The 25,563-nt window shown below is 50.4% G+C and overlaps 1 protein-coding gene across 3 annotated transcripts in view; it reads left to right on the plus strand.

Moving 5' to 3' along the window:
* ec (ubiquitin specific peptidase echinus) overlaps positions 1–25,563 on the plus strand; it is a 329,693-nt gene that overhangs the window by 275,885 nt on the left and 28,245 nt on the right. For all 3 annotated transcript variants that reach the window (XM_070137267.1, XM_070137266.1, XM_027370537.2), the window contains one exon: positions 18,754–18,846. In XM_070137267.1, the coding sequence (XP_069993368.1) occupies positions 18,754–18,846 (93 nt within the window). The remainder of the gene's footprint in view (positions 1–18,753; positions 18,847–25,563) is intronic.

Here is a 25,563-nt window from a genome sequence, read left to right on the forward strand (position 1 = left end):
GTGCGTTCGGCGCCGCCAAGTGTCCCGTGACAGGGCGGGAGGAAGCAAGGTTCCGCAAAGACACCGTGAAAAGGAAGCTTCTGCGCGAGTAACGGCCCGGAGGAACTCGCCGGCAACTCACATCCTGCGCGAGTAACTTGTTCTTTGTTGACCTATACTTTTCCGAGTGAACTTTGGATTGTCTCGTAGTTGTAAAAAAGGGAAAAAGAGATCCCTACGATTAAGAAAAAAGTAATTGTTCGTTCTCTATTTCTGATGTTCATTATTTTCTTCTTTGTGCTTGTGCGTTTTTTTTCCCCTTTTTTCCCTTCAACTCCAAAAAAAAGGAAGATAAGTCGTTATTTCCTGGGAAATTTATTAGACATGTAATTTCCCCGCGACGTGGAAAACAAGCCTGGAAATTTATCGCCGCGAATGGTAAGACCCGTCATATAAAACCGCGACATCGAGTCAAAACCCCACCTCGCCCCTCACTCTTTGACCCCCCTCCTCCCTCCCCTGACCCTACTCAACCTCACAATGCTTTAAATGGCCTCTCCTTGTATCCCTTTCCATCTCGATCTCTTATCAACACAATGCCAAACACGCATTAAAATCGCCGACCCTCGCGTTCGCATCAAAAGGCCGGGAAACGATAAAATGCAGCGGAGACGAGGTAGATGGGGGCCCCTTCACTGCTCCTCCTGCTGACAATGTGGCGCCCAAATCTCGGTGTTTTCTCTCTCTCTCCCTTTTTCTTCTCGTGGGTTCTCTCGAGGGGGTTAATTTACGAGCTTCACGCGGGGTCGGGGAGAGGTCTTTTTTCCCTCTTTGTGCCTAAAGAGTGTATGGGGGAGAGAGAAGGGAAATACAAACTAGTCGTGGGGAGCGTCGCAAACAGAGATTCAATCGATTGGCCATGCTTGCTTGATAATGCTTATATGTTCAAGTTTTTTGTAAAGGGAACTATTTTTAGATGGTGGGAGCAGGATGCGTGCTTTTAGGAAACTTATTTATAGCTTTATGGTCGATTTACAAGTTCGTAGCCTCATATATTACAGACAGATCCATTCATAGCTTCACCTCCTTTGAAATAGGATACGTGCTTATAGAAAATTTGTGTGTATGTTCAATTTATAAGCCTAGCCCGCTATACATTATAGACGAATCCATGAATAGCCTATATACGAGCTTTTAGGAAATGTGTGTTTATGTTTATGGTCGGTCGGTCGGTAGCCCCCCCTACATAAAAGGCAGATCCGTGCATAGCTTCACCTCCTTCAGAAACAATGACCGGTGGCAGAGAGCATGGCCGCGGGATTTCTATGCGACAGTAGAAAATGGTCTGCGGGAACAAAGGGAAAAAACGGACAATAGTACTCTCTTGTCAGTCCCCTGCATTGTTAGGGTAAAACGCCGGGATCCAGAGGGTAATTATCATTATACTTAGTGTAGGCCTACATGTGTTTTGAGAACCCGTGGCTCAGAGAGATGGAAAGGGAGAGAGAGATGGAGAGGGAGAAAGAGAGAGAGAGAGATCTGTATATGTAATTAAAGTCTTGAGTGTACTGTATTGGTGAAACATTTAAACAACTGTAATGGTTAGACATTCAGACATCAGTAATGATTAAACAATTGGATATATGTAATGAGCAAACTTATAAATAACAATTGCGATTAAACCAGTAAATATCCAATGATTAAACTGATACGGAGTGATAGATCCTGTACTCGCCACTCGAAAGCCGTGATCTATCAGGCTTCAACGCCAGTGAAAGGATTCGAACACGTCGATCCGAATCCCTTCAGATCCCGATGACAGCCACTTGTGCTCTCAATAGAAAAGGGTTCCATTGACCTTATAATACCTCAATGTTGTTTATGTCCGTCATCGCTTATACTCAGGCTCCCTCAATAGCCACATTTCTCATCCCGTCTGTGTCGAAACCACAAGATACAACCTACAATTTGTTTGCCTCTAATGGTAGTTGTGTTTTCCCTACCTCGATGACTCCCATGAAAAGGTTTCGAGTACGAGCCAAAAATGGTGTGCATTTTTTTTTCTTTTTTTGCCTCTTCTTTAACCGTCGGGCGACAATGATGTCACTCTGGCGCGCGGTAGGCCTAGCGGGAGAAGAAGGGGGGATGGAGATAAAGGTTTGTCTAGTGGTATTATGGAGGTGAGGCCAGGTAGGGAAAAATCTCATCTTCACCCTCGGAGCGAAATCGAATTTTGGTCCCGTCCTGGGCTCGCATTTCCCCGCTCGTTTTTTTAATGGAAATTCGTTCTCTGATTTATTTTCTCGGTTTCCCTTTGACTCTTTTTTTTTTCCTTGCCTCTTCCTCTCTTCTTTCCTTCCAACCCTCCTTCCCTCCCTGCCACACACATACACTGTCTCCCTTCCTCCTCCCTCCCTCCCTCTCTCTCTCTCTCTCTCTCTCTCTCTCTCTCTCTCTCTCTCTCTCTCTCTCTCTCTCTCTTCTCTCTCTCTCCTCTCTCTCTCTCTCTCTCTCTCTCTCTCTCTCTCTCTCCCCCTCCCCATTTCTCTCTCCCCATATCTCTCTCCCCATCTCTCTCTCCCCATCTCTCTCCTCCCTCCCTCCCTTTCCCCCTGCCCTTCTTCCCTCCAACCCCGGCCCTCCCGCGACTCCTATTATTATCATTATTAAAGAAAGCCCTTTCAGAGCCGGACATTCATCGGATGTTCATGTCGTCGATGTATTCTCTTCATATGATATCCCAGTACATCCCTGTGCAAAGAGGGAAGGGGAGAAGAAGGGAGGGAGGGAGAGGAATAGAAGAGAGAGCGGGAAGAAAGGAAGAAAAGGAGGGAGGAGTCTCAGCTGCCTCATCCCGCACGCATGAGTGACCTGCTGAGAGCGACGCGAGGAGACGGGATAAGTGCTCAAGCAGATGAGTCTTAGAGGATGAGTGAGGGATCTCTTGGCCCGAGCTCTTCGCGGGGAGTTTCCAGTCACTCTGCCTCGGGGGTGTTTACACAAAGCTCTTTCGCTCCCTGCGTCTCTGCGGTATTTCCACGATTTAAAGGGGTTTCTAGGATTCTGAGAGTCGAGATTTTCATCGTCAGTTGAGCGTGTAGCAAGTGCCGTCCGGTCGAGGCTCGGGGGGGATCTGTTTCCCCCGGAGATAACCGTAGCCAAAGCCGAGTACATTAATGTCCGCGCGGCTCTGTGCGCGCGATTAGGGTCCTCCGTTGCTCAATGGGTCGGAATCCTAGCCTCCATTGCATAGGGGAGCGTCGAGGTATTTCATTCATGCGGCCCCATTCACTCGACACGTGCAAGCTGTTGTCGCACTCGATGTCGCGCAGCCGGAGGGACATTCACGGCGACGCAGGCAAGGTCGTTAATCACGGGATATGAAAGGGCCGACCGATCCTTATGTCAGGCCTGTAATGCGACTCTCCTCGCCCCATAGACGATCATTACCGATGGCCATTGTGGGGCGAGATTCGTGTATGTGTTTTGGAGGAATGATGGCCCGGGGGCGCCCCGTATCTTTTATCATCCGGGGCCTTTCGGGCGATTCAGGGCGGCGGTGGAGGGGCATGGGGGCGGGGGGGGGGGGGGTATTTGAGGTGGGCCTATAGTGTTTGAAGATCGGGAGACGCAGAGTGCGAGGGAGGACGAGGAAGAACGCTAGAGAACACGTAGAAGGGAAGTATGTGGTTCCCATGACATAAAGACCTATGAGAGGAGATGGGCGGGGTTGCGGGCGTGTGAAGAGCCTTGGCGTTTTCATTGCACGGGGTTCCGGGCTGAATGGAATTGTGGCTCGTTGATAATTGCGTGAACTACCTCCGCGGGGGTTTTGTTCTGTCGGCGATTGATCATTCCCCGGAGGAGCGCTTCCTCCCGGCGGCATCACGCGCGTCGGATGTCGTAACGCTCAGAGACTTCCCTCATTGATTCCTCCTTTGGAATAATGAGCCTCACAGCCACGGACAGGGAAGAAGAATCACCCTCCGCGAGTGACACATTAGCGTCGACAGCTCGTAATTTCCCCAACGATTCAAAGCAAGACAATGTGACGTTCTAATGACGCGCCATCAAGGGCTCTTCCCAGATCGAGGTCCCCGTCGGACAGCGTGCGAAGCGTCGGGGTCCGCCGCTCGGCCTACACCGCCTGCAGTTGTCCTTCGCCTCGGCTCGTCTGGGAATTCTGGGGTCGGCGTCGGCAACCTTCGCCAGCGGGTTAAGGCTCCGTCGGGGGCTGCTAGTAGGTCAGAGTAAAAATCCCGCTTCCTCGATCAGCGTGTGGGAAAGGGAAGGGGACTTGCTTCCTCGTTTTTTTTTTTTTCCTACGTTTAGGCTCTTCGTTTGTCGAGGAAGATGGTCATTACATTTACATTGTTATTCCCTCTTTTCTTTTCGGCGTTTTCTTGGGGTTCCTTCTTGAGGGAGGGGGGGAGGGGCTATTGTTTCCCGCCAGAAAATGTACCAGACTTTTTTTTTGCTATCTCCTTTTTTCTTCTTTTCTTTTTCTTCTTCTTCGTCGTCGTCGTCTTCTTCTTCGTCGTCTTCTTCGTCGTCTTCGTCTTCGTCTTCGTCTTCTTCTTTCCTTCCTCTTATTCCTCTACTTCTTTCTCTTCTTATCATTCTTTCTTTTTTCTTTTTTCGAGCGGGTGGGGTAGTATTGGGATGGCGGACCGGAAGTAGGGCGGCCATGGCGATCTCCCGAGCGAAATAATTATCGGATTGGAGCGGCAATTTAGGGAGCCGAGGACAGGAACCGTTGCGATCGGCGAGGAAGTTGGCGCTTTACAGGAAGGAAGTGGAAGGAAATGGGCGTCCGACGAAGAGGAAGAGGGGAAGAGGCCGATTAGGAGAAAAAGGGGGAAAGGAGGGAGGGAATAAGGGAAGGGGAATAAATAAGGAGGAGAAGGGAAAACGAACGGAGGGTATGGGGGAGGGAGGATAAGTAGAGGAGGAAAATGAAGTGAAAATCCGAGAGGAATGATGAGCTTAAGTAGACAATGGAAGTAAAAACGAACGAAGGAAATGAGACAATGGCGGTAAAATAACTCGAAGAGAAATGCGATTAAAAAGGAAGAAAACCGAAAGGATTTTAGAAAGTATTTGGCGATTAGTAAAGTTAGGGAATAGACACAGGAGGATAAAGAGAGGAAGGACGGGTTAAACGCGAACAATACGGTTAAGTTGGACCGGATGTTATGTAATGCTAGCGGATGGGACAGGGATAATGGGGGGGGGGGGGGGGAGGCAGTTGGATTTTGGCGAACGGGAGGGAGAGAAAGGAAGGATAAATAGGGTACGTAGGATATTTGGCGAAGGAGGAATTGGAGGGAAGAGAGAGTGAAAGGGGAAGGTTTGAGGCGATTCGGGTGTGTGAATCTGCGAAAGGGGAGGAGTGAAGAGAGAGAGAGAGAGAGAGAGAGAGAGAGAGAGAGAGAGAGAGAGAGAGAGAGAGAGAGAGAGAGAGAGAGAGAGAGAGAGAGAGAGAGTGTGTGTGTGTGTGTGTGTGTGTGTGAGACAGACAGAGAGAACGTGCAGAGAGAGAGAGAGTGAGACAGACAGAGAGAACGTGCAGAGGCAGCGATCGCGAACGGAAGCGGGAGAGCAAACACCGAGGCCGTAGATCACCCAGATCACACAGGTCAGGCGCTCGAAAAGAAAAGTCGGCGCGATCGGCTTGCGGTTCCTCCCCTGCAATCCTGCGCGGCTGGAGAGTGAAAGTGTGGAAGCATTCGGGGCCCGAGACAGCAACAGCAGACAGCAGCAGCAGCAGCAGCAGCAGCAGCAGCAACAGCATACAGCAGCAGCAACAGCAACAGCTCGGCGACCTGGACAACGCAAGCTATCAGTGTCAGATTAAGATGCCGGGTCGCTGTCTGCCAACTGTTGTCTAGGGAGGGGGGGGGGGCAACAGAAAAAAAAACATCTGGAGCGTCTTAGGTCGTTTGGGTGGCGAGGATATGGGAGGTTTTGCGTTACATGCAGTTGTGGATTTCATTATGTAACCATGTTGGTGATTTCTGTTCGGATAGATTCTTGGATAAAGTTCGGTAAATAAAGGGATCCCAGCGCTTAGGGTCATAATAGTGTCGATCATAGGGGGGTATTCTGTGCTTGACAACCCCCCCCCCCCTCTCCTCTACCCCCAACCAAATCCCTTGTTTAGCACCTGAAGTAAAACCTGTAAACCTCTCCCCCTCCTCCTCCCCCCTCCTTCCCTCCCCTCCCCTCCCCTCCCTTCCCTTCGCCCTACAAACGCCTCACACGCTGCTTCCTGACCTGACCCCCTGACCTGTCACGCTGATGCCGCAAAGGTCAGAATCCAATGCGGAGTTATGACAAGCGCGACCTTAGCGACTCGCGGCAGGTACACAGGTCTTCCATTCGCCACACTCACCTGCGTCTCCTTGTTCTCGCAGTCCTGGTTTTAGATTTTTTTTTTTTTTTTAAGAGAGAGAAAGAGAGAGAGAGAGATTGTTTCTTCAGATATATATTTCTGGTGGAAAACGATCGAGAAGATTTTGTTATCATTTTCGATGTATTTTGCTGTATTTTGTCCAATGTATCAGCCTGTAGTGTGATTTACTTTGAAAAGCAACGGAGGCAAATGAGAGAGCTTAGATTAACACACCATGATTTATTTCACTGAGTTTTCCCTCTTTCCCGAGCTGTGTTCCCTTCGTAGAGTGAGGTGGTGTCACATCCGCTCGTCACACTCTTTTTTAAAGCCCTCGCGCTCACCCTCCTTCCCTCCCTCTCTCCCCTACTCTCCCTCCCACCTCCTTCTCTCGCCTACTCTCCCTCTCTCGCCTTCCCTCCCTCTCTCGCCTACTCTCCCTTCTACCTCCCTCTTTCCTCTACTCTCCCTCCTACCTACCTCTCTCCTTACTCCTTTCTACTTCTTACCTTCTTACTCTCCCTCTTTGCTATTTTCCTTCTCTTTTACCCTCCTAATCTCCCTCCCTCTCCCTCCTTCATATCTCCCTTCCTCCCTTCGCTCCTATTCTACAACCCTCTCTCTCTCTCTTCTACTCTCCCTCTCCCTTTTTTCTATCTTCCCTCCTTCCCTGATTTGCCTCACGCCCGAACACGAAGCGCAGACGAGAGGGAGACGGAGGAAAAGACCCTCTTTCTCCCTCTTTTTTTAGTCTCCCTGATTCTCTCCCTCTCTGCGCAGGCGGGGAATTGGATGTCATTTGGGTCGTTTGGTGGTAGGACACGGTCGCTGTTTCTTGTGGGTTTGTTATGATGGCGAGGAAGGAGGGAGGGGGAGGGAAGGGGAAGGATAAGGAGGGAGGGGGAGGAAGATAGAGAGAAGGAGGGAGGGTGAGGAAGATAGAGAGAAGGAGGGAGGGTGAGGAAGATAGAGAGGAGGAGGAGGAGGAGGGAGAGAGAGAAAGAGGAGGAGGAGGAAGAGAGAGAGAAGGAGGGGAAGAGAATAAGAAGGGGGGAGGAGGAGAAGAAGAAGGAGGGAGAAGGAGGAGGAAGGAGATCGAAAAGGAGGGCAAGAAGGGGGAGAGGGGGAGGAAGGAGGGGAAGGAGAGGATGTCGTGAGGGGGATTTAAGGAAGACCTTCAGGTGTAGCCACGATGCCCACCATCTGTCAACAGTGCGTGGAAGGAGGGGGGTGGGGTGGGTGGGGGTGGCGGAGATGGCGTGGGCGGTGATGGATGGGCGGATCGGGATGGCGCAGGTGGCTGGGAGTGCGTGCGTGCGTGTGGTCGTGACTCAGGTGGTTAAGGCGAAGTCCACAGGTGTAGACTTTATTGTTTATTCGAACTCTGTGGATTCCGAAGTCGGTGGGATTCCTCGGAGTGTGTCGTTATGTCGTTTAGATTTCGATTTAAATTCATCTAAATCGTTGGCTGACTCGGACGTCGGATTTCCTGGTGTTCGCCCCAGAAAATGCGGTTAACCTTTCGATACCGTTTCGCGAGCTCCGTCAACGGCCTCTTGTACGACGGGCAATCAGGAGGCGCGTTGTAAGCTGATGATAAGCCGCGATCGCCTCTCCCCCTGCCCCCCCCCTCCCCTCCCTCTCCCCTCTCCCCCTTGCCACATCCGGCGGTGTCGCATTCGTCCGTGTGTCAGGACGGATTCCCCGGGGGAGTCTGACACCAAAAGCTATACCCGCTTGGAGGTGGATGGATGACCCGCTCGGCACACGCGAGAGGCAGGCGCTCTTACCCGCCTCGGGACTCGATGCAATTGCAGCCACCCGTGCAATGTTGCGGACTCAGGCTTCGCGCATTACCCGAGCGAGAGGGGGGGGGGCTTGCGAGGGGGGGTGGGGGGCTGGGGGGGGATTTTTTTTATTTCTCACTGAGCTTGGCTGGATTTGGCGAGCTTTTGTACTTATTGAAGCAGTGCGGGCTGGGCGTGCTTGATCTCGTTACCGGCGTCAGGTCCGCATTGCCGGGCGGATTAGGTGCGTGCTTGCGAGCATTGTTGTGGTAGCGCTGTGCTTATTAGGCTTAGGCTGATTTCCCCCGCAGGAAAAAAAAGCGAGAGAAATAGGCTTATGCAGATTTTCGCTCGCCCCCCCCTTCCTCAAAAGAAGAAGAAAAAAAATTAAAAGATTATAATCTTGTTAGGAAAATCTCGGCTGAAGAGATTGTCAAGAGCGTGGGCGCGCGAGAGTAATCCGGAGGAGCGCGTTCTGCGGCGATTCCCCGGAAGCCCCGTGAGGCGTCGCCCCGAGGGTCGCCTCGAGTCGCAGCACGTGCGCCCCGCGAGCACTCCTGGCGCCGGGGTTGTCAGCGCGAGTGCGAGGCGACACGACGGCGAGCCAGCCCCCCCGACCACGACAACCCCGGCGATTGTGAATGCTCGTCCTCCGCCCCGGGGTTGTAAATCTCCGGCGGGTTGTGCGTCGCCAACAAAGGCCTCACTCTATTTGAGGCGGCCATAAATCTGAAGTGGTGGGAGTCGCCTTCCGGTGGCCCGCTGTGCCTTCGAACGTGATTAATCGGTCTGATGCCGATTTCGCGTCTCGTTGGCTCTGCTTGCGGGTATCGAACCTCCGGGAGGATCTCGAACGAGGGAGAGCATCGCCGAGCATCCATCCACAGCCTCTCGGGGACAGACTCGAGATGAGGAGCGAGGAGAAGGAGACGGCAGCGAAGACAAACACGGCGCGAGGGACGACAAAAAACGTTTTTACAAGCGAGCGGCGGCGGCCATATGGTTCTCGCGGCTCGATACTTCCTCGTCTTTTTTTTTTTCTTTTTCTTTTTTCTTTTTTTGCGAAGACGACCGGTTAGAGAGGTGTTATAATCCTGATATGACAGCTGGAGGGACCCTCGCAACTGGCACGTGACGCAACGCTTCCACTTTCTTGCGCGGGGGTGCCAGATGGCCCAGCCGAGGGGGGGGGAGGGGGGCGACGAGGAAACACACAACAGATTCTTTCCATTCACAGTTACTTATGACAGCCTAGAGGTGTACACTCCGCATTGTACATTGTGAAAGTACAATTTGGGAGCCGCTGTACATGGGGCGTTGTACACTTAGTGTTCATATCACTGGCAAAAACGATTTTTTTTTTCTTTTTTTTTTGATAGCTTGCCGCGCCTTACTAGAGTCTATATTAAAGATTTTACGCAAGCAGGGAGTGTCAGGTAAGCAGGCACGGGGTGAGGGCGAGGGGGGGGGGTTGCCTGAGCAAGCAGACAGCGGGCAGTTCACCTTGAGTAAGCATGAGTAGGACAGACCTGCCCGCTGGCCACCACGTCGGGTACACTTGCCCGCACGCGGATAAACATCGTCATTCTAAGTCTCTTTTTAAGTGTCGTGTCTCTCTCTTTCTTTCTCTTTCTCTTTCTCGTCATTCTGTCTCTTTTTAAGTGTCGTGTCTCTCTCTTTCTCTTTCTCGTCATTCTGTCTCTTTTTAAGTGTCGTGTCTCTCTTTCTTTCTATTTCTCTTTCTCGTCATTCTGTCTCATTTTTAAGTCTCTCTCTCTCTCTCTCTCTCTCTCTCTCTCTCTCTCTCTCTCTCTCTCTCTCTCTCTCTCTCTCTCTCTCTCTCTCTCTCTCTCTCTCTCTCTCTCTCTCTCTCGCAGCATCCATGTGTCTCACAATCTCAAACAGATTTCTCGTGGGAATATCCTGATGTTGCAGCGACGAGACGGCAAAGAGCACGTCACTTAAGCATTTTTTCAATTATTTTTTATTACGATCGCTGTCATTCATTTCATTTTCCTAACGATCGGAGTCTCGTCGAAGTCACAGAGGAGGCGTGAAAAAGAAGAAGAAAAAGAAGGAAAAAAAGATGATGATGAAAGGGACCGAGCGAGGTAATGGGCGCGTCACGGGCGTGGTGATCACTCTGCTTCGTGACAGCGTGAGCGGCCTAGGAACCAACGCTGCGCCTTTCACATTATGACGCCCTCCCACCTCCCGCCCTTCTCTGCCCTCCCTGTTTCTCCTCTTCTCTTTATTTATCCACCTCCCTTTGCATTTCTTCGGTTCCTTCCACTTCCCTCTTTCCTCCGTTCGTTTGACTTCTCTTCCTTTCCCGTTTCCTCGCCTTCTCCTTCCCCTTCCTCCACTCCTTTTCCTTCCACATTCCCTCCCTTCCCTTCTTCCCTCCGCTCCCCTATCTCCATTTCCCCTTCTCCTCCCTCCTCTCCGCCCCTTCTTCGCCCCCTCTTCGCCTCCCTCTTCGCTCCCTCTCCGCCCCCTCTTCGCTTCCCTCTCCCTTCACGCACGCCCCGGCACCCTTCCCCTCCCTTCCCAGCTCGCCATGGCCGCGCCGGAGGGAATGCCTTTCAAGTGAGGGTAGAATTTTAAACACCTGTCTCTGCCATAGTCTAAGGCGGCGATGGAAAATCAGATGCCACGTCAAACGCCTTCATTCGACGAGGGATGTCGAGTTAAATCTGGGGTTCACGGGTTTCATATTTGGTCTAAAGTTTTGATGATAATTCATATAGAAAGGATGCAGTGTGTAATGGTGTGTGGTTAATGGATAATTATAGTAATTAAAGTCGTGCCTGCAGACTGTCCGGCTTTGTTCGTCTCCCGCAAGGCAAGCAGGAACTGTGCACGAGGAAAATAAGTGACTATTTTCTGGAGAGTTGTTTTGATACCCTCTTGATTCCGGCAGTGAAAGTGTGATTTTAGGGCTTCCATCTCTACAAGTCACCCCGTCCGTTAGCGTTGATGCAAATATTGACCCCCTCCTCTCTACGCCTCCCCCCTCGCCCCTCCCCCTACCTTTCTTCCCCCCCCCCCCCCCCCAAGGAAACAATGGCGAAGGATAGACGTCTTCGCCTCACACGCCCCTCCCCTCTCGGTCACCAGTCAGCCGCGCCGTGTTAACTGGACCATTTACTCTAGGCAAAGTGTATGCTGCGCTGCCCGCCCTCGCTGTCAACGCTGTTTGTTCCCCCGAAGGCTGAAGGGCGGGGTCTTGTGCACTGGGTAAATGTGCAAGAGAAAGGGTGGGGCTCGAAGGAGGGCGAGGGGAAGGTGTCAGCCGATGGGGAGGTAGTGAGGTGTGTCTTCAGGGAAAGGGGAGTGACAAGTGCACTTCTCGCTCGCTTTCCGTCGCGCTGGCTCTTGTTCGTCCTCTGCTGTGCCTTCGCCCGCGTGGTCCTGCGAAGCGGCTCGCGGGCGGCGACTCTGTAAACTGTGGCTATTGATGTGGGAGTCGGGGTAAAGAAAATTATCTCTTGCGGTCGCGAGGTGGTGCGGTATTACAGAAGTTAATGAATTTTCAGTTACCTCACGCCGTCACCTTCACCCTCTCTTCGCCTCACGTGTCACTCTGGGCACGTCACCTCCCGATGGTCTCCAGGTCACCGGCCTTCATAAACTCAACGCTTGTATCTGTTAGTCATTGACTCCTATCGTCCTACGGTTCTCTCTATTCTCTTTTTTTTTCCTTTTCTCTTGTTTTACTTGCTTCGTCACTCTCTTTATTCATCATCTGCTCGGCCCCACCCCACCCCGGGGTCTTTTGTTTACCTCCGTCGGCCCTCCTTCCTCCCTTCGGTAAGACAATGCGCTGGCGGCCGCGGCGAGGCCCGGCGATCGCTGCTGCTCGTCGCGGTCTCCCATCGGCCGCTTCACTGAGCCGTGTCAAGGGTGAGGCGAGGCGGTCACGGACGTGTCCCTAATGCCAACGCTGCAGAACTACGCATCATGCTGTCCGAGCGGTAGGGACGCGGCTGACCAGGAGACATCCCAAAGCGGTAGGACGGGAAAAGAAGCCTCCATAGACCTATCTGCGAGGCGAATAGTCGTCGAACCTTCGCGTAGGGAAACTTCATTGTTCGGAAGGCAAGAAGCGATTGTTACCTTCGCCCAGCCTGCCTGTCGTCTCCTTAAGCCTGGAATAATGAAGTCCGAAGACGTCCCCATTCCTGAGGGAAAGGAGAGCTCGGACAGAGAATAGAATATTGTTCTCCAAACAGTCCACATTCATTTTTGGTGACAAGGACTGATTGCGTGCGTCTCGCGGTCTCTCCGGAGTTGTTTGCGTAGCTCAGGGTCCTCTCTTGGCTTTGCCGTCTTTACGGGAGCGAAGGGAATTTGTTTAAGTTAATTGGCTAAGTAATTTTGGGCGTTCAGATATCTTCTCTTCGTCGATTGTTGAATGGTAGGTATTGTTTTACTGGAAAGGTGAAGGGAAACATAAAATGCAATAGGAAATACTAGGCGGCACCCTCTTCTTGCACCTGTTTAATTACGATCAGGTAACAAAACAAGGCATGGGAGAAAAATAGTAATCAAGCCAGCATCATAAGCAAAAATCAGCCTATTGTTCGCATTCAATAGAGCCGATGGTACCCGACGCACCCTCCGTTTTTCCCCCGGCCCGGCCTGTTGTCTCTTTGCTGGATGTTGAGCCAGAGAAAGGACAGGTTGGCCGGGTTCTCGTCCGCTCGACTCTGGGGCAAACGATTCCCTCCCGTATGTCACGGCGGCGTAGGGTCGAGCGTCCCGCAGTGGAGGCCCGCCAAGTTATCCCACTGCGGTCCACCTGTTCAGAACTGGAGTCATTATCAGCCGGACCGCGCGCACACCTGTGCTCTCGGCAGGACAGTTCTCGGCGACTGTTTTTTTTTCTTTCGTGGGACATTCACTTCGATGCTCGTGGTGATGGTTTCGCTTTCAAATGCAATCGGTTGTTTTTTTCCCTCTTTGTGTGTTTTTTGTCTGCGTTTGGCATTCCTGTGGGTGAGTAATCAGTATGTTAATATTGATGCGGTCCCCCATCTGGTGAGGAGGCCTGGGGCGGTGACAGAAGGATAGCCCCGGGCACTTTCCGCCCCTTTGCCCACCCTCGCCACACACACGCTCCTACGCCCACCCTCGCCACACACACGCTTGCACGCCCACCCTCGCCACACACACGCTTGCACGCCCACTCTCGCCACACACACGCTCGCCACACACACGCTTGCACGCCCACCCTCGCCACACACACGCACACACGCCCACCACTGTCCCATTGTTCGACTCTCGTTGTGTGCACTGTAGACACAACGTAATCAGAGACTCGTGTGTAGAACAAATAATCTTCTGAGTAAATGCGAAACTTTTCCAGAGTGGAGATGACAGCGTCGCGTGAAGTAGGGGAATTCCGTTTTTTAATGTTCATGGTAAAGTTTCCCACAGCGGAACACCCATCGTTAATGTGGTGGTTTATCACGTTCTTCTCTTTCTCTCAATTATCTCCGTTCGTTAAGGTGTTCCCTTGGCTGGCTGGTTCTCTCTCTCTCTCTCTCTCTCTCTCTCTCTCTCTCTCTCTCTCTCTCTCTCTCTCCCTCTCTCTCTCTCTCTCTCTCTCTCTCTCCCTCCCTCCTTCCCTCCCTCCCTCCTTCCTTCCTTCCCTCCCTCCCTCCCTCCTTCCTTCCCTCCCTCCTTCCTTCCTTCCCTCCTTCCTTCACTCTTCATCTCCCTCCTTCCCTCTCTCCCTCCCCTTCTCCTCCCCTCGCTATCTATCTCCCTCCTTCCTTCCCCTCTCCCTCCCCATCGCCTTCCCTATCTCCCTGCCGCCTCGTCTCCCTCCCTCCCTCCCTCCTTCCTTTCCTGGTTGCTACTGGTCACTTTCATGCCCCGAGCCTCCCACACTTTCATTAACGCTTCTAATCAACTTATCTTCAGTTTCTGCCCTCCTCCTCGCCCCGCCCACCTGGCTTCCGCGCGTCTCTGGTGGATTCACATATCGAGGTGGTGGTAGGACGGAGGGAGCGAGGGAGGGGCGGGAGGAAAAGAGAGAGGGAGGAGGGGATGTGTGTGTGTGTGTGTGTGTGTGTGTGTGTGTGTGTGTGTGTGTGTGTGTGTGTGTGTGTGTGTGTGTGTGTGTGTGTGTGTGTGTACTTTTGTGCCTCATGGATTTTCTTATAATATACAAAAATAATTTCCGACATTACACAACCGCTTCCAACATTCCGCTGACCATTAAAATGCTTGTGGACAACACTGGGCCCGTCAGGTCCTGTCCCGTGACGTGCCAAAGCGCCCTAATGAAGAGTCGGAGCCCGAGGCCAGTTGGGCTTTTGTTTCTTCTTGGCTCACGGGGGCGGCGCCCACTCGGCCTCGCAGACGGCGAGTGCGCTGAGCCCTCTCTCTGATGGGATGATGACGGTGTGCCGGGCGGTGGGCGTGGGGAGGACGCCCGCGAAGGGATGGTTCGAGCACGCGGTAATAGCGGTGTAAACAAAGGCCCGACATCCACGGCCTACGTGCCCGATTGAGGTTTTTTCATTCGTATGGAAATCGGCGTTCTTCTCTCGGGCCTTTTGTCGCGCGCCCGAGGACCGCCCGACGGCCGCGGGCGCGTCGCCGTTTAGGCTTTATCTCGTGTTCCCGGGGAAGATTACGGCTTTCTTACGGGCAGCTACACAACTACCTGGGATAATTTATTTATCTTGGAGGTGATTTATGGGACGAGGCGAGGCAGGGTTTGAGAAGAGGCTGTGGCTAGGCCGGGAATTCTAATGAAGGGCTTTTGCATAATTTTTAATTGAAAATGATGGGGCGTCTGGGGTTGAAAAGATCGGGTGTTTCTTTATAATTCACGTTTTTTTCCCTTTTCTTTTCTTTTCGTTGTCTGTAAATGTCGACGTTGTTTCAGCTTCCTGTGGAAATCGGTCTTTGTTGGGAAAATAAACCGAAGACGGAAAGGCAAACACTCGGGCGAGGTAGGCCTACTTGTCGGAAGTGGAAATTGGCGAACGCAGCCCAAGAAAAATCTCAGGTTACAAAGTCGATGGAACTCGAGTTGGTGCTTCCAGAATCCCGACGAAGCAGCGGTGGTCGGAGGCCAAGTGCTCAAGTGGTCACGTGAGATGAAGTGGTTCCTCGTCTCAAGCAGTCCTGGTCGGGCCTTCCGCGTCGCCGCTGGCTCGCCCGCGGGAGATTCCAGGGTCTTCCTGCTTGCGGAAGGAACTGCTTGGCCCGGCGAAAGAAGCAGAAAATCTAGTCGTTTGTTTTTACAAAATATGTCCATAGAATCTTTCGCAAAGATGGGAGGCGTCGGGTTGGTGATTTCCCTCGGGTAAATGAAGCCTCTTTGGAGCTTATCCGGAACCCGCTTGTCGAATGGGTCAGATCTCCGGCCAGCGCGAGGGAGCGAGCCGGCGTGCAGCCTCCAGCCTCCAGCCGTGCAACCTGGGGCAAGCGGGGAAGGACCTCTGAAGTACAGTAATAACAGGCTGAGCCGCTCCTTCGCCTCCCCGCCCTTCTGGAGGAGAGCCAGCGCCCGCACCCATGGCCCCCCTATACATGCACCCTGGACGACGTTCCGTAAGAAAGGGGCGGCGATAATGTACTTTTTTTTCTCCCTTCTTTTTTATCCGTTTCTTTCGTGTTTAGATCAATTTCATTTCTGAGCTTAATGTCAATCAATACGTGTAGTCTTCATAATCACATTAAGAACATCACGTGCCTGTAATTTCCTCGGTTTTGGCTCGATATTTCGCCGAGATCTTTGGTGTCCGAGCTTCGCCACGAGAAGTGTCGGTGACCGCCGGTAGAGGGCACGCGCGAGGGCCGCCGCCGCCGCTGCAGTGTTTTTGCGGTTTCATGTTAGCTTGTGGTCACAGATTCCTTGATATTACGCTGTTCGTAGTGGCGGGCGACGCTACAACTTCCTGAAGTTTGGGTTGTTGTTTTTTTATTTTTTTATTCTCGATCTGCCTTGAATAAGATGTTTTAGTTATTTGTTTGGATTGTGTTTAAAGAAAGCGGTGGATAGCAAACGTCATTTTCTTTTTTTCTTATTCTCTCTCTCTCTCTCTCTCTCTCTCTCTCTCTCTCTCTCTCTCTCTCTCTCTCTCTCTCTCTCTCTCTCTCTCTCTCTCTCTCTCTCTCTGACAAGACTCACTTGATGCCTAGCTACTACACACGTACCATTATTGTCTTCCTGGTTCCTTGATCTAAAGATGATGGGTTTGCACAGGACGATCAACCCTCGTTCCAGGATTGTCGTGGGAAAGGCCGCTCTCCCTCGGACTCAAAACGCCTCGGATATCGGGACGGATCGGTTGCCGCGTGGAAGGAAGGGAGAGGAAGAGAGGAAGGGAGAAAGGGGGGAGTAGATAAGGAGAGAAAGAGAGAAGGGGAGGAGTAGATAAGGAGAGAACGAGAGGAGTATACAGGGAAAGAGGAAGGAAGAGAGGACTAAACACAGAGAAAGTAGACATGGAGAGAAAGAGTAGTAGACAAAGACTAAAAGAGAAAGAGAGAAGTAGACAAGGACAGAAAGAGAGAAAGAGAGGAGTAGACAAGGACAGAAAGAGAAGAGTAGACTAGAACAGAAAGAGTGAAAGAGAAGAGTAAACAAGGACAGAAAGAGAGAAAGAGCAGAGTAGACAAGGCGAGAAAGAGAAGAGTAAGCCCGAGTGCAGGTCGCGGCGCGGAAGACCAGGCAGGGTAGCGGGAATCCGTACCTCGAGGCTCCGCGGGTCCTGGCACGAGCTGCGGCCACGCTGCTGCTGCCTCCTCCGCCTTGACTTTGAAAACTTCGTAAAGAGAAATCCGGCTCGAAGGGGGGCTGGGGGGAATAAAAAAAACTTTCTCGGGTTTAGAGCCTGGAATGGAAAAAAAAAAAATCTTGGAAAACCATTCAGTGTGATGTTTTTTTGTTTTTTTTTTATCTTTTATTTTTGATGAACTGTTTTGAAGTTTTTTTATTTGTTATTTTTGAATTCGGATACCGTTTTCGTCGATAACGTACTGTCTCGAATATTATCGTAGTTGGTTCAGGTAGAATGTTGTGACGTGTTCCCGAGTCTGACCGTTGCAATCGTTCGTGTAGTTCCCCGCAACGACCGCAATCACGAAGTCGCTACAATTTTTCTTAAATCAAGGTAAAAAAAGAAGGAAAAAGGTGTATCAGCTTGTGTGCACTAAAGCAGATTTTTTTTATTCTCTTTTTTTTATTTATTTGTTGATGACTGATAAGAATAACTTAGATATTCTTGCAATTGCGAATTCACGACGGAGATTCGCGCGCGCTTTTTGAAAGGGAGGTTGGTGCACTCGAGTCGGAAGAAGCTAGGCGTGAAATGATCCGGTATTACAGCGTGCAGCGTCTCGTGTCCTGTAGCGGCGCCGAGTACAGTTCCTCACGACGATGAGGTGGTCGATCCCTCATAACTTGTGATTTTTCGTTTTTTTTTTTTTTTTTTTTTTTTTGGGGGGGGGGGATTGTTTTTCGATATTTTTCGCTTCTCTCCGTCCTCCCTCCTTTTCCTTACGTTCTCCCTCCTCCTTTCCTTCATCACCTCCTCCCTCTTCCCCTTCCTTCTTCTCCTTCTTTCTGCTTCCCCCCCTCCTTCCCCTAATTCCTCACCTCGTCCCTCTCAGCCTTCCACCTCTTCTCCTTTCCTTCCTTACCTCCCCCTTCCTAATTCCTCATCCCCTCCCTCCCTGCTTCTTCCTCACCTCCTCCCCTCCTTTCTGCTTCTTCCTCACCCCCCCTCCTTCTCCACTTCCTTCACATCTTCCTCACCTTGTCCTCTCCCGTTCTCACCTCCTCCCTCCTTCTTGCTACTTCCTGCTTCTCGTCCAGGTCGTTCCCTCTCTGATCGACCTCCCTCTCCGAGTGTGTATGTCTGAGATTGACTTTCATCTCGTCTCTTGGTCGTTTAGACCCTCTTCGTCCCCGTCCACTTCTGTCCCCTTCGTACTGTAATCGAAATTCTCTCTCTCTCTCTCTCTCTCTCGATTTCTCTGTCTCTCTCTCTCTCTCTCTCTCTCTCTCTCCCTCTTTAACTCTCTCTCTCTCCCTCTCTAACTCTCTCTCTCTCCCTCTCTATCTCTCTCTCTCTCTCTCTCTCCCCTCTGTGTGTGTGTGTGTGTGTAAGTGTGTGTGTGTGTGTGTGTGTGTGTGTGTGTGTGTGTGTGTGTGTGTGTGTGTGTGTGTGTGTCTGTCTCCTTTCTGTTTTTCTTCCTCGGCGTCACCTTTAAACACAAGTGTTATCGCGTCTTCAATTAACCGATAACAATATCGTTTCTATTTCTTTTTTCTCTCTGGTAATGGTTTCTTTTTATCGCGGGACTGATTAAATTGTATTTTATTTCGTGCGTGTGTGATAACTTTTTATTTCTTCGGTCTGTGGAAGAGATAAAACTTTTTTTTATTAATATGACAAATGAATATGAAATGAAAGTTTTCTGTATATTTTAGTGTATGTTTTAGTTACGTTTTCTCTTTAGCTCCTTATTCTGTCGGGTATTTAATTTTTCATTGTTCCTTTCCCAGACTTTCATTGACTTTTGAGTAGGCCTATCAGTAATGCATTATTTTTTCTCCCTCAGGTTCTCTGGCACCTGGACATCTTCCGACGGAGTTTCCGTGAACTGAACGGACACGCGTGTATGGCAGAAGCTTGCATCTTCTGTGCTCTTAAGGTTGGTAACGCATTTTCCTTTTATTGGGTGGTGGGTGTGACATATCGAGGCGGACGGTCTGTATTCAAGGCTGAGCTTGTCCTTGGTTCGTTCTTGTGTCGTGGTATCCTGGGTACTAATGACAGAATCGGTAAACCAAGGTCGTACTTCGGCGAGAGCAAGGGACAGGTGGCATCTCCCTTCGCATTTCGAATCCCAGACTCAAAATGACGAAACGGTGATTCATTTTTTGGGGGGGTTATTCCGGCACGAGTGTTCGAACGCGTCGCGAAGTCTACGAGAGAATGACGCTCTTTGGTGGAGGGGGTGGTGGGGTGGGGTGGGGGGGTAAGGGGTAGATGATAGGCTGGGTTCGGCGTAGAGAAAGTAGGTCTCTCTCTCTCTCTCTCTCTCTCGCCCACTCTCCATGCCCGGGTCTCCCTGCTTGTCTCCCCGCTGGCTGGTGCCCTGTCTGGACTCTCCGTGGCGCTTTAGAGGGCTGGTCAGAGCGGAAGTTCACTATACTCTATTTTTGTTGTTGTTGTGTCCGGAGATCTCGGTAACGCTCGCTGTATTTTCTTTGTAATTGGCTTGACCTTTAGAATCTATGGGATCTGTTTCTTCTCTTTGTAACGATAACAACAACAATTAAGCATTCGAGGGTTGTGTGTGTGCGATACAGTTATCTCGCGGCCGTCACTCTTTGTTATCCACGGACGCCGAGGGTCAGATAATTACGATTTCCTCCCGCGACCTGGGATGACTTGGAGGGCCGACAGGTCACGCGGCTCGACCCCCCGAGGGTGACTGTGAGGTTATCCCTGACCTACTACGAGGCTGGCTGCGATTCACTTCAAAGGGGGTAATCAAGAGAATATTGTTCAGCTTGTTCTCTCTCTCTGACAAAGGCTTATGTGAAACCGTGGAGGTCTGAGGGCAGATCCGGTCGGTTGGAAGGGGGAGAGATTGCAGTCCGGTGGGGATTTTGTGGAAGGAAATCGTCGAGTTATGTTATGTTATGTTATGTACAGTTATGTTCGTTTGATCGCTAATGTGTATGATCAGATGGGCTTGCGGTAGAAATAAAGAATTACCCCTTTTCCTTACTTAAATTGGGTATAGAAGAAGTCGGGGATACCCCCATTACCCCTCCTACCCTCCCCCTTTTAGCAGATTGTCCCACACTTTCCGTAGCTTCCGGGAAAGTCGCCTCACGCAGAGACCTCTTCCCTCCCCCGCTGTTTTCCGGCGAGAGGAAGGGAAGCGCCGGTTGCTGATGAAGCGCGAGAGGGGGACAGTCCGTGACGTCCGGGGATGCTAGACTAACTTAGGAAAACGGCGGGGAGTCTTAGGTTCTGAGGCACGCGGTGGTCCCAGCGGATGCTCGGGTCGATTGGGGAGACGTGGGTTAATATTGGAGTCGAATTTCTAGTTCCTCTGGTCTTTAAGGAGGAGAGGAGTAAGGCTAGTGTAAAGGAGCATCAAGTTTGTGGCTACCAAATCGGGTCAGAGGGGGCCTAGCTTTGTGGAGGTGTAGTGCAGTAATTGCGATTCGTTGACATTATCATTCTGTGCTTCGTGGGCGGCTCAGTGCAAGTCACCCGCGAAATCCGAATACATTCTAACAGCTTGTCACAAATCACCAGCGAAATCCGAATACATTCTAACAGTTTGTCACAAACCATCAGCGAAATCCGGATACATTCTAGCAGCTTGTCACAATTCACCAGTAAAATCCGAATACATTCTAACAGCTTGTCACGTTACTCATTTGCAACTGCCTTTCTAAAATCACAAGTAAATGAAGTGATGATATTAGCAGTGTCCTCACAGCAGACACGAAAGGAGAAACAGTGTTACATCAGACGAGTAATTAAGATAACAGCGGCGCAAGGAAGCCTGATCGGGGCTTACAAATCGAGCATCCATTCCATTCATCATCCCTGCACCTGGAGGATAACCGGTCTGGCAGGGCGGGTTCACGACGGGAATATCAAAGTAAACTCTTTTATGTTCTACATCACGTAGCATACATAAGACACAAGCCACTGGGAGGAATACATGGCATTTTTTTTCCATTTCGTTGCGTGTGTTCTTCGAATATTTATTCATCGTCGAGGGTGTCTTTGATGGGAGTCTTCGGTTTAATGGAGTCGGGTGATTTCTCGTTCGTCGGGCGCTAATTATGTAAACAGAATCAGAGCCGACGTTGTTCGAGTTCATTAGGAGTCGGACTTCCTTCCCCGCTCGCGTGTCCGCTCCTTATACGCGACGCTAATGACGTCGCTTGTAATTGATAATTCATGGGGATAATCATGGCCCGCAGCTAGCGCCCGGGAAAGGCCTTCTTGGGGATGTAATTAAGGCGCGAGAGGAACGTGGGGGCGAGGCGGCGGCCCTCCAGTGCCACGGGCTCGGGTGGGAGGCGGCGGGTGGGGGGAGGTGGTGAACCGCTTGGCTTGCTGAGGTGGCCGGCCTGCGGTTCTGTCGGGGTTGTAACAGTTTCTGCTGCGAGGTTGTGGGGGGAAATCTGTTAATATTATTAGCATCTGTTTGATTATTATTATGGTTTATGATCATTAACATCAGATTATTATTTCATGTTATGTTTGAAAGACTGTTTTAAGGTCACCAGTTTTTACAGTGTTTAAAGTCCTGGCCACACCAGAAAACTTCCTCTAAGTAAAAAAAAAACTGTGAATTAATATTTACTGTTTACTTGTAAATGCATAGTAAATATTATAAGATAAAATACATATAAAGTAAAAATTATACGTTTGATTATAATGAATTTGTTTCACGTTTTGGCTGGGAAACAAATACTTTCTTTGAAATTTTGCAAACTGTTTGGATATCGGTTGCAATCTTGGCCAGGATACATTTTGCACACATGGATTACGATCCAGAGGAGCTGAGAGAAGATACGAAGTCCCATTTTCTAAATACAAGTAAAATACACGAAGCGGGTCCCTCCCATGTTACCTGCGGTTCCCTTGCCTTCCATATATGACATTCCTTGGGGCTATCCCATTATCTGGAAAACGGAGATAAAGTCAATTATTATCATTTCTGCGGCTGTTTGTAAACCCGTCGTTTACGTGCAGTATGAGGAGGCATTTTATTGGGTTTGTGAAATCTTCTTGGAGCGTGTACAGCCTACTGGAAGAAAACAGTGTCACTTCCGAACGACAAAGCGGAGTCCGTCACAGGTAGTAATTGCACGAAGAGAGTGACGCCGTAAAACCGAAAAGAACTTCGGCGTCGGCAAAAAAGAAAAGCTTGGCATAGACTTCCTAGATGCCAAGTGACCTCCAAAAGTCCCGAGAGCAGCGTGAGCGGCGTAACCCACGGGTCCAACGCGGAAGAAAACTGACCCTCCCTACGCCCGGCCAAAGGGTCTGGAATGGCTTACCGCTCTTCCCGTGGCGTGCGGCGGTCATGGGGCCACCGAGAGAAAACTTCGCTGGATCACTTCTTACTACACCGTCGATTTCACCTTTATTCGTGTAATTTTTTTTACCAGCGTTTATAACAGCCGAGTTGAGTTGCTTGCTCTTCTGAAAACGACGTGGTTCCAGACGTGAAATGTACGTATTAATGAGGAAATTAACGTGCGAATAAGAGGGAACACTTAGCGACGCGGTGTGAGCGGGCCCGGCTGAACCTGCCGGATGACGTCAGCAGCAACCCCGTAACCCCAGAGGTCGTCCGCAAAGCTTTTCCGTCTCTAAGGTGTCCCGCTAGAAAGGCGAACTTGGCACGGCGCCCAACCTGCATGTACTGTGTCGCTGGTGCAGAGTTGGCAGAGGAAGAGGCTGTGCATACTAATAGGTGCCACGGACGGGGTCGCGACGGGGTAGTTCCGTAGTTAAGGTGGAGGCGGAGCGGCCAGCTGGAGGCGGAAGGGAAGGCCCTTATCGTGCAAACAAGATTCCCATTAAAAAAAAAAAAAAATCCTGTTGTATTGCACAAACTATTAGATTAAAAGGGCACCTCGCTCTATTTACTTTTGTCTTTTAATTATAATATTTTTTCTAATCTTCTTTTGCTATTTCACGCAAGATTTGATTCACGTTGCTAAATACAGAGAAGACGCATACCAGCATACCGGCATGAGAAGTAGCCGTGCGGAAGGGGTGGTATTAGGGCACGTTAATCTAGCAGGTGCCCCGGGCGACCACCGCAAACATGCTAGTCGCTGCTGTGTTGCTGCCGCTGCTCTGGTATTGCTGGCTTCGAGTTGCTGGCTTGGCAAAGAAAAAGAAAAAAAAGCTGTAAGGTTAACCTAGCGAGCCTGGCAATACTCCAGGCAAAAAAATATATATATATTTAAGAAAAAATAGAAATACTAGTAAGCAAAACAATGGTGGCAATACTCGAGACAAAAAAAAAAAAAAAAAAAAAAAAAAAAAAATCAAGAAAAAAAAATACTTGCAAGCAAAACATGGTTGGCAATCCTCGATAATAACAATATTCACTTGAATTGGAGGAGAAATACTAAGCAAATTCCTGACATTGCAGTGCACGAGGAAGACCGCACATACGACCAGAAACGCAATTAAAGGTGCGCCAAAACTGTAATTATAAAGAGACCACACCGATGCCCAGGCTAGACGGAAGTTATTTGGGCCAAGTCCGTAAGGGGAGAGAGGAGGGGGAGGAGGAGGAGGAGGAGGGGGAGGGGGCTAAGGGCTAGGAGGAAGAGGGTGGGGGGGGGGGGCTAGGAGCTAGGAGGAAGAGGGAGGGGGGTGGGGGGCTAAGGGCTAGGAGGAAGAGGGAGGAGGGAGGGGGGTGGGGTGGGGGGTTCTCTGGCATGTGGCAATCTGGCAGTAGAGAGACCTCCCCACTAATTTATTTGGGTTTCATTCATAGAGCCAGTCGATCGTGCAACATGTTCATTTTGTTTGGGTGTTTGACTTGTAAAAAAAGCGACTCTTGTGTGTTTTTTTGGTTTGTTTTTACCTTGAAAGTTGATTTACATACTTGTTTAAAAAAAAAGAAGTGAATTATCTTATTCTGTAGCCTTTGATATATTATATTCCGTAGTGAGAACAGATGGATATGAAGGAATAATTTTTTGAGAAATATATATTTTTTCGCGTAAAAGTTCAGTGTTTGTGGTCCGTCTTGCGTCCTTCCTCGCGTCGGGAGGGCAAGGCAGGGGCCGGCAAGGGTGGTGGAGGGCCGCGCAGGGGAAGGAGCGAGGGAAAAATATCCTACTTTGAAGGGAAAATATCCTACTTTGAGGGGAAAATATCCTACTTTGAGGGGAAAACATCCTACTTTGAGGTGTATTTGTGGTCTACTTTGCCTTGGATATGTATTTTTCTTTCTTTTTTATGTGTAGTTGCAGTGTAGATGAATTAATTACCGATTTTAAGCTTTGTGGGGATTCGGAGGAGTGTTTTGGTTGAATGGAGAGGAAATTCCGCTCGGACGCCCAGCTCGGGTTCCTGAAATCCGTGGCTTTAGTGGGGTTCTGTCCTGCTCACCCAGTTAACCATAAGCGTTGAGAATGAAGGAGCGGGTATGGCGCAGGTTCAGGTTGGGGTATATAGCGCGCGCCCTGAGTCTGTTGGGGGGGGCGGGGGAGGGCACCTGCACCCTTGGCACCTCGCCAGCGCGCCAACTCTTCCCGCCAAAATCATTGCGAGGCAGGACAGCGGGAGTTTGTTTTGGCGCGGGCTGGCGTTGGGCTTGGCTTTGCCCGGGCTGCGCAGGTGGAGATGGGGGTGGGGTGGGGGGTGGTAGGAGGCCGGGGAGGCTGTATTGGTTGTATTGGAGGGATTGTGTTATTTTGATTGACGTTGCTGTATCACTTGGACTCACATACACATAGGAACACAGGTATGTGTGTGTATGCAGAATTGTAAATGTGAATGTATATTTATATATACATATATTTATTTAATTTTATATGACCATAAACACACATGTATTTTATATGTGTGTGTACATATATACTATTCTTCCAGTGCAGGGCTTCGTGTGTATGTGTGTGTGTGTGTGTGGCATGAGGGGGGGGGGGAGCCATAGCGTGGAGGGTCAAGGCAAGAACCACTCGTACAAACATCAACAAAAAGCTCGTAGTACCAGTTTTTGCCGCGCCGTATTGTGAGCAGCACGATGATGCCGCCGCTCCGTCCACCCGCCGACTGTCATATCTCGCTTTTCTGCCACTTAGGGCCCTCCTCTTGTCTCTTCTGTTTCGCATTTTGTGCTTCGATAGATCGTTGTCGATGAGTCGATTCTAATTTATAATTTCTTGTTATCTTTGGCGTTAAAATGGCCGAATTAGAACGTTGATAACGCTTTTATTTACAAACACCTCACGTGAGCAATATCGGCACAAGTATCGCCTCTCGAGCCAAGGGACTTTGGCCTCTGCGAAGCCCGGCAAACGGGTGAATTTCGCATGTCAAGGGCCGAGCGGTGGCCATTGCACCTTGCATAGGATTATACACTGACCAACCCCAGTCCGGCTTCTCCTCGGCGGCTCTGTTGTGTTATCGGCGACTATTCGCGCTAGTTATAGTGTTAAAAAAAGACAATAAAGAGAAAAAAGACGAGAGGGGGACACAGACATGAGGAGTTGCTGATTAGTTGAAGACAGATGGCGCCTTGCAGTGAGGGTGCTGCGCGCGCGTGGACACCGTCGGCCGCGAAATACAACAGTGTCTCACGTGTATGTGCTGTGACGTCACGGTGTTGACAGTGTTCACGCCATCAATCCCGGGA

Source organism: Penaeus vannamei, chromosome 23, assembly GCF_042767895.1.
Source record: "Penaeus vannamei isolate JL-2024 chromosome 23, ASM4276789v1, whole genome shotgun sequence".
NCBI classification, from domain to species: Eukaryota; Metazoa; Arthropoda; class Malacostraca; order Decapoda; family Penaeidae; genus Penaeus; species Penaeus vannamei.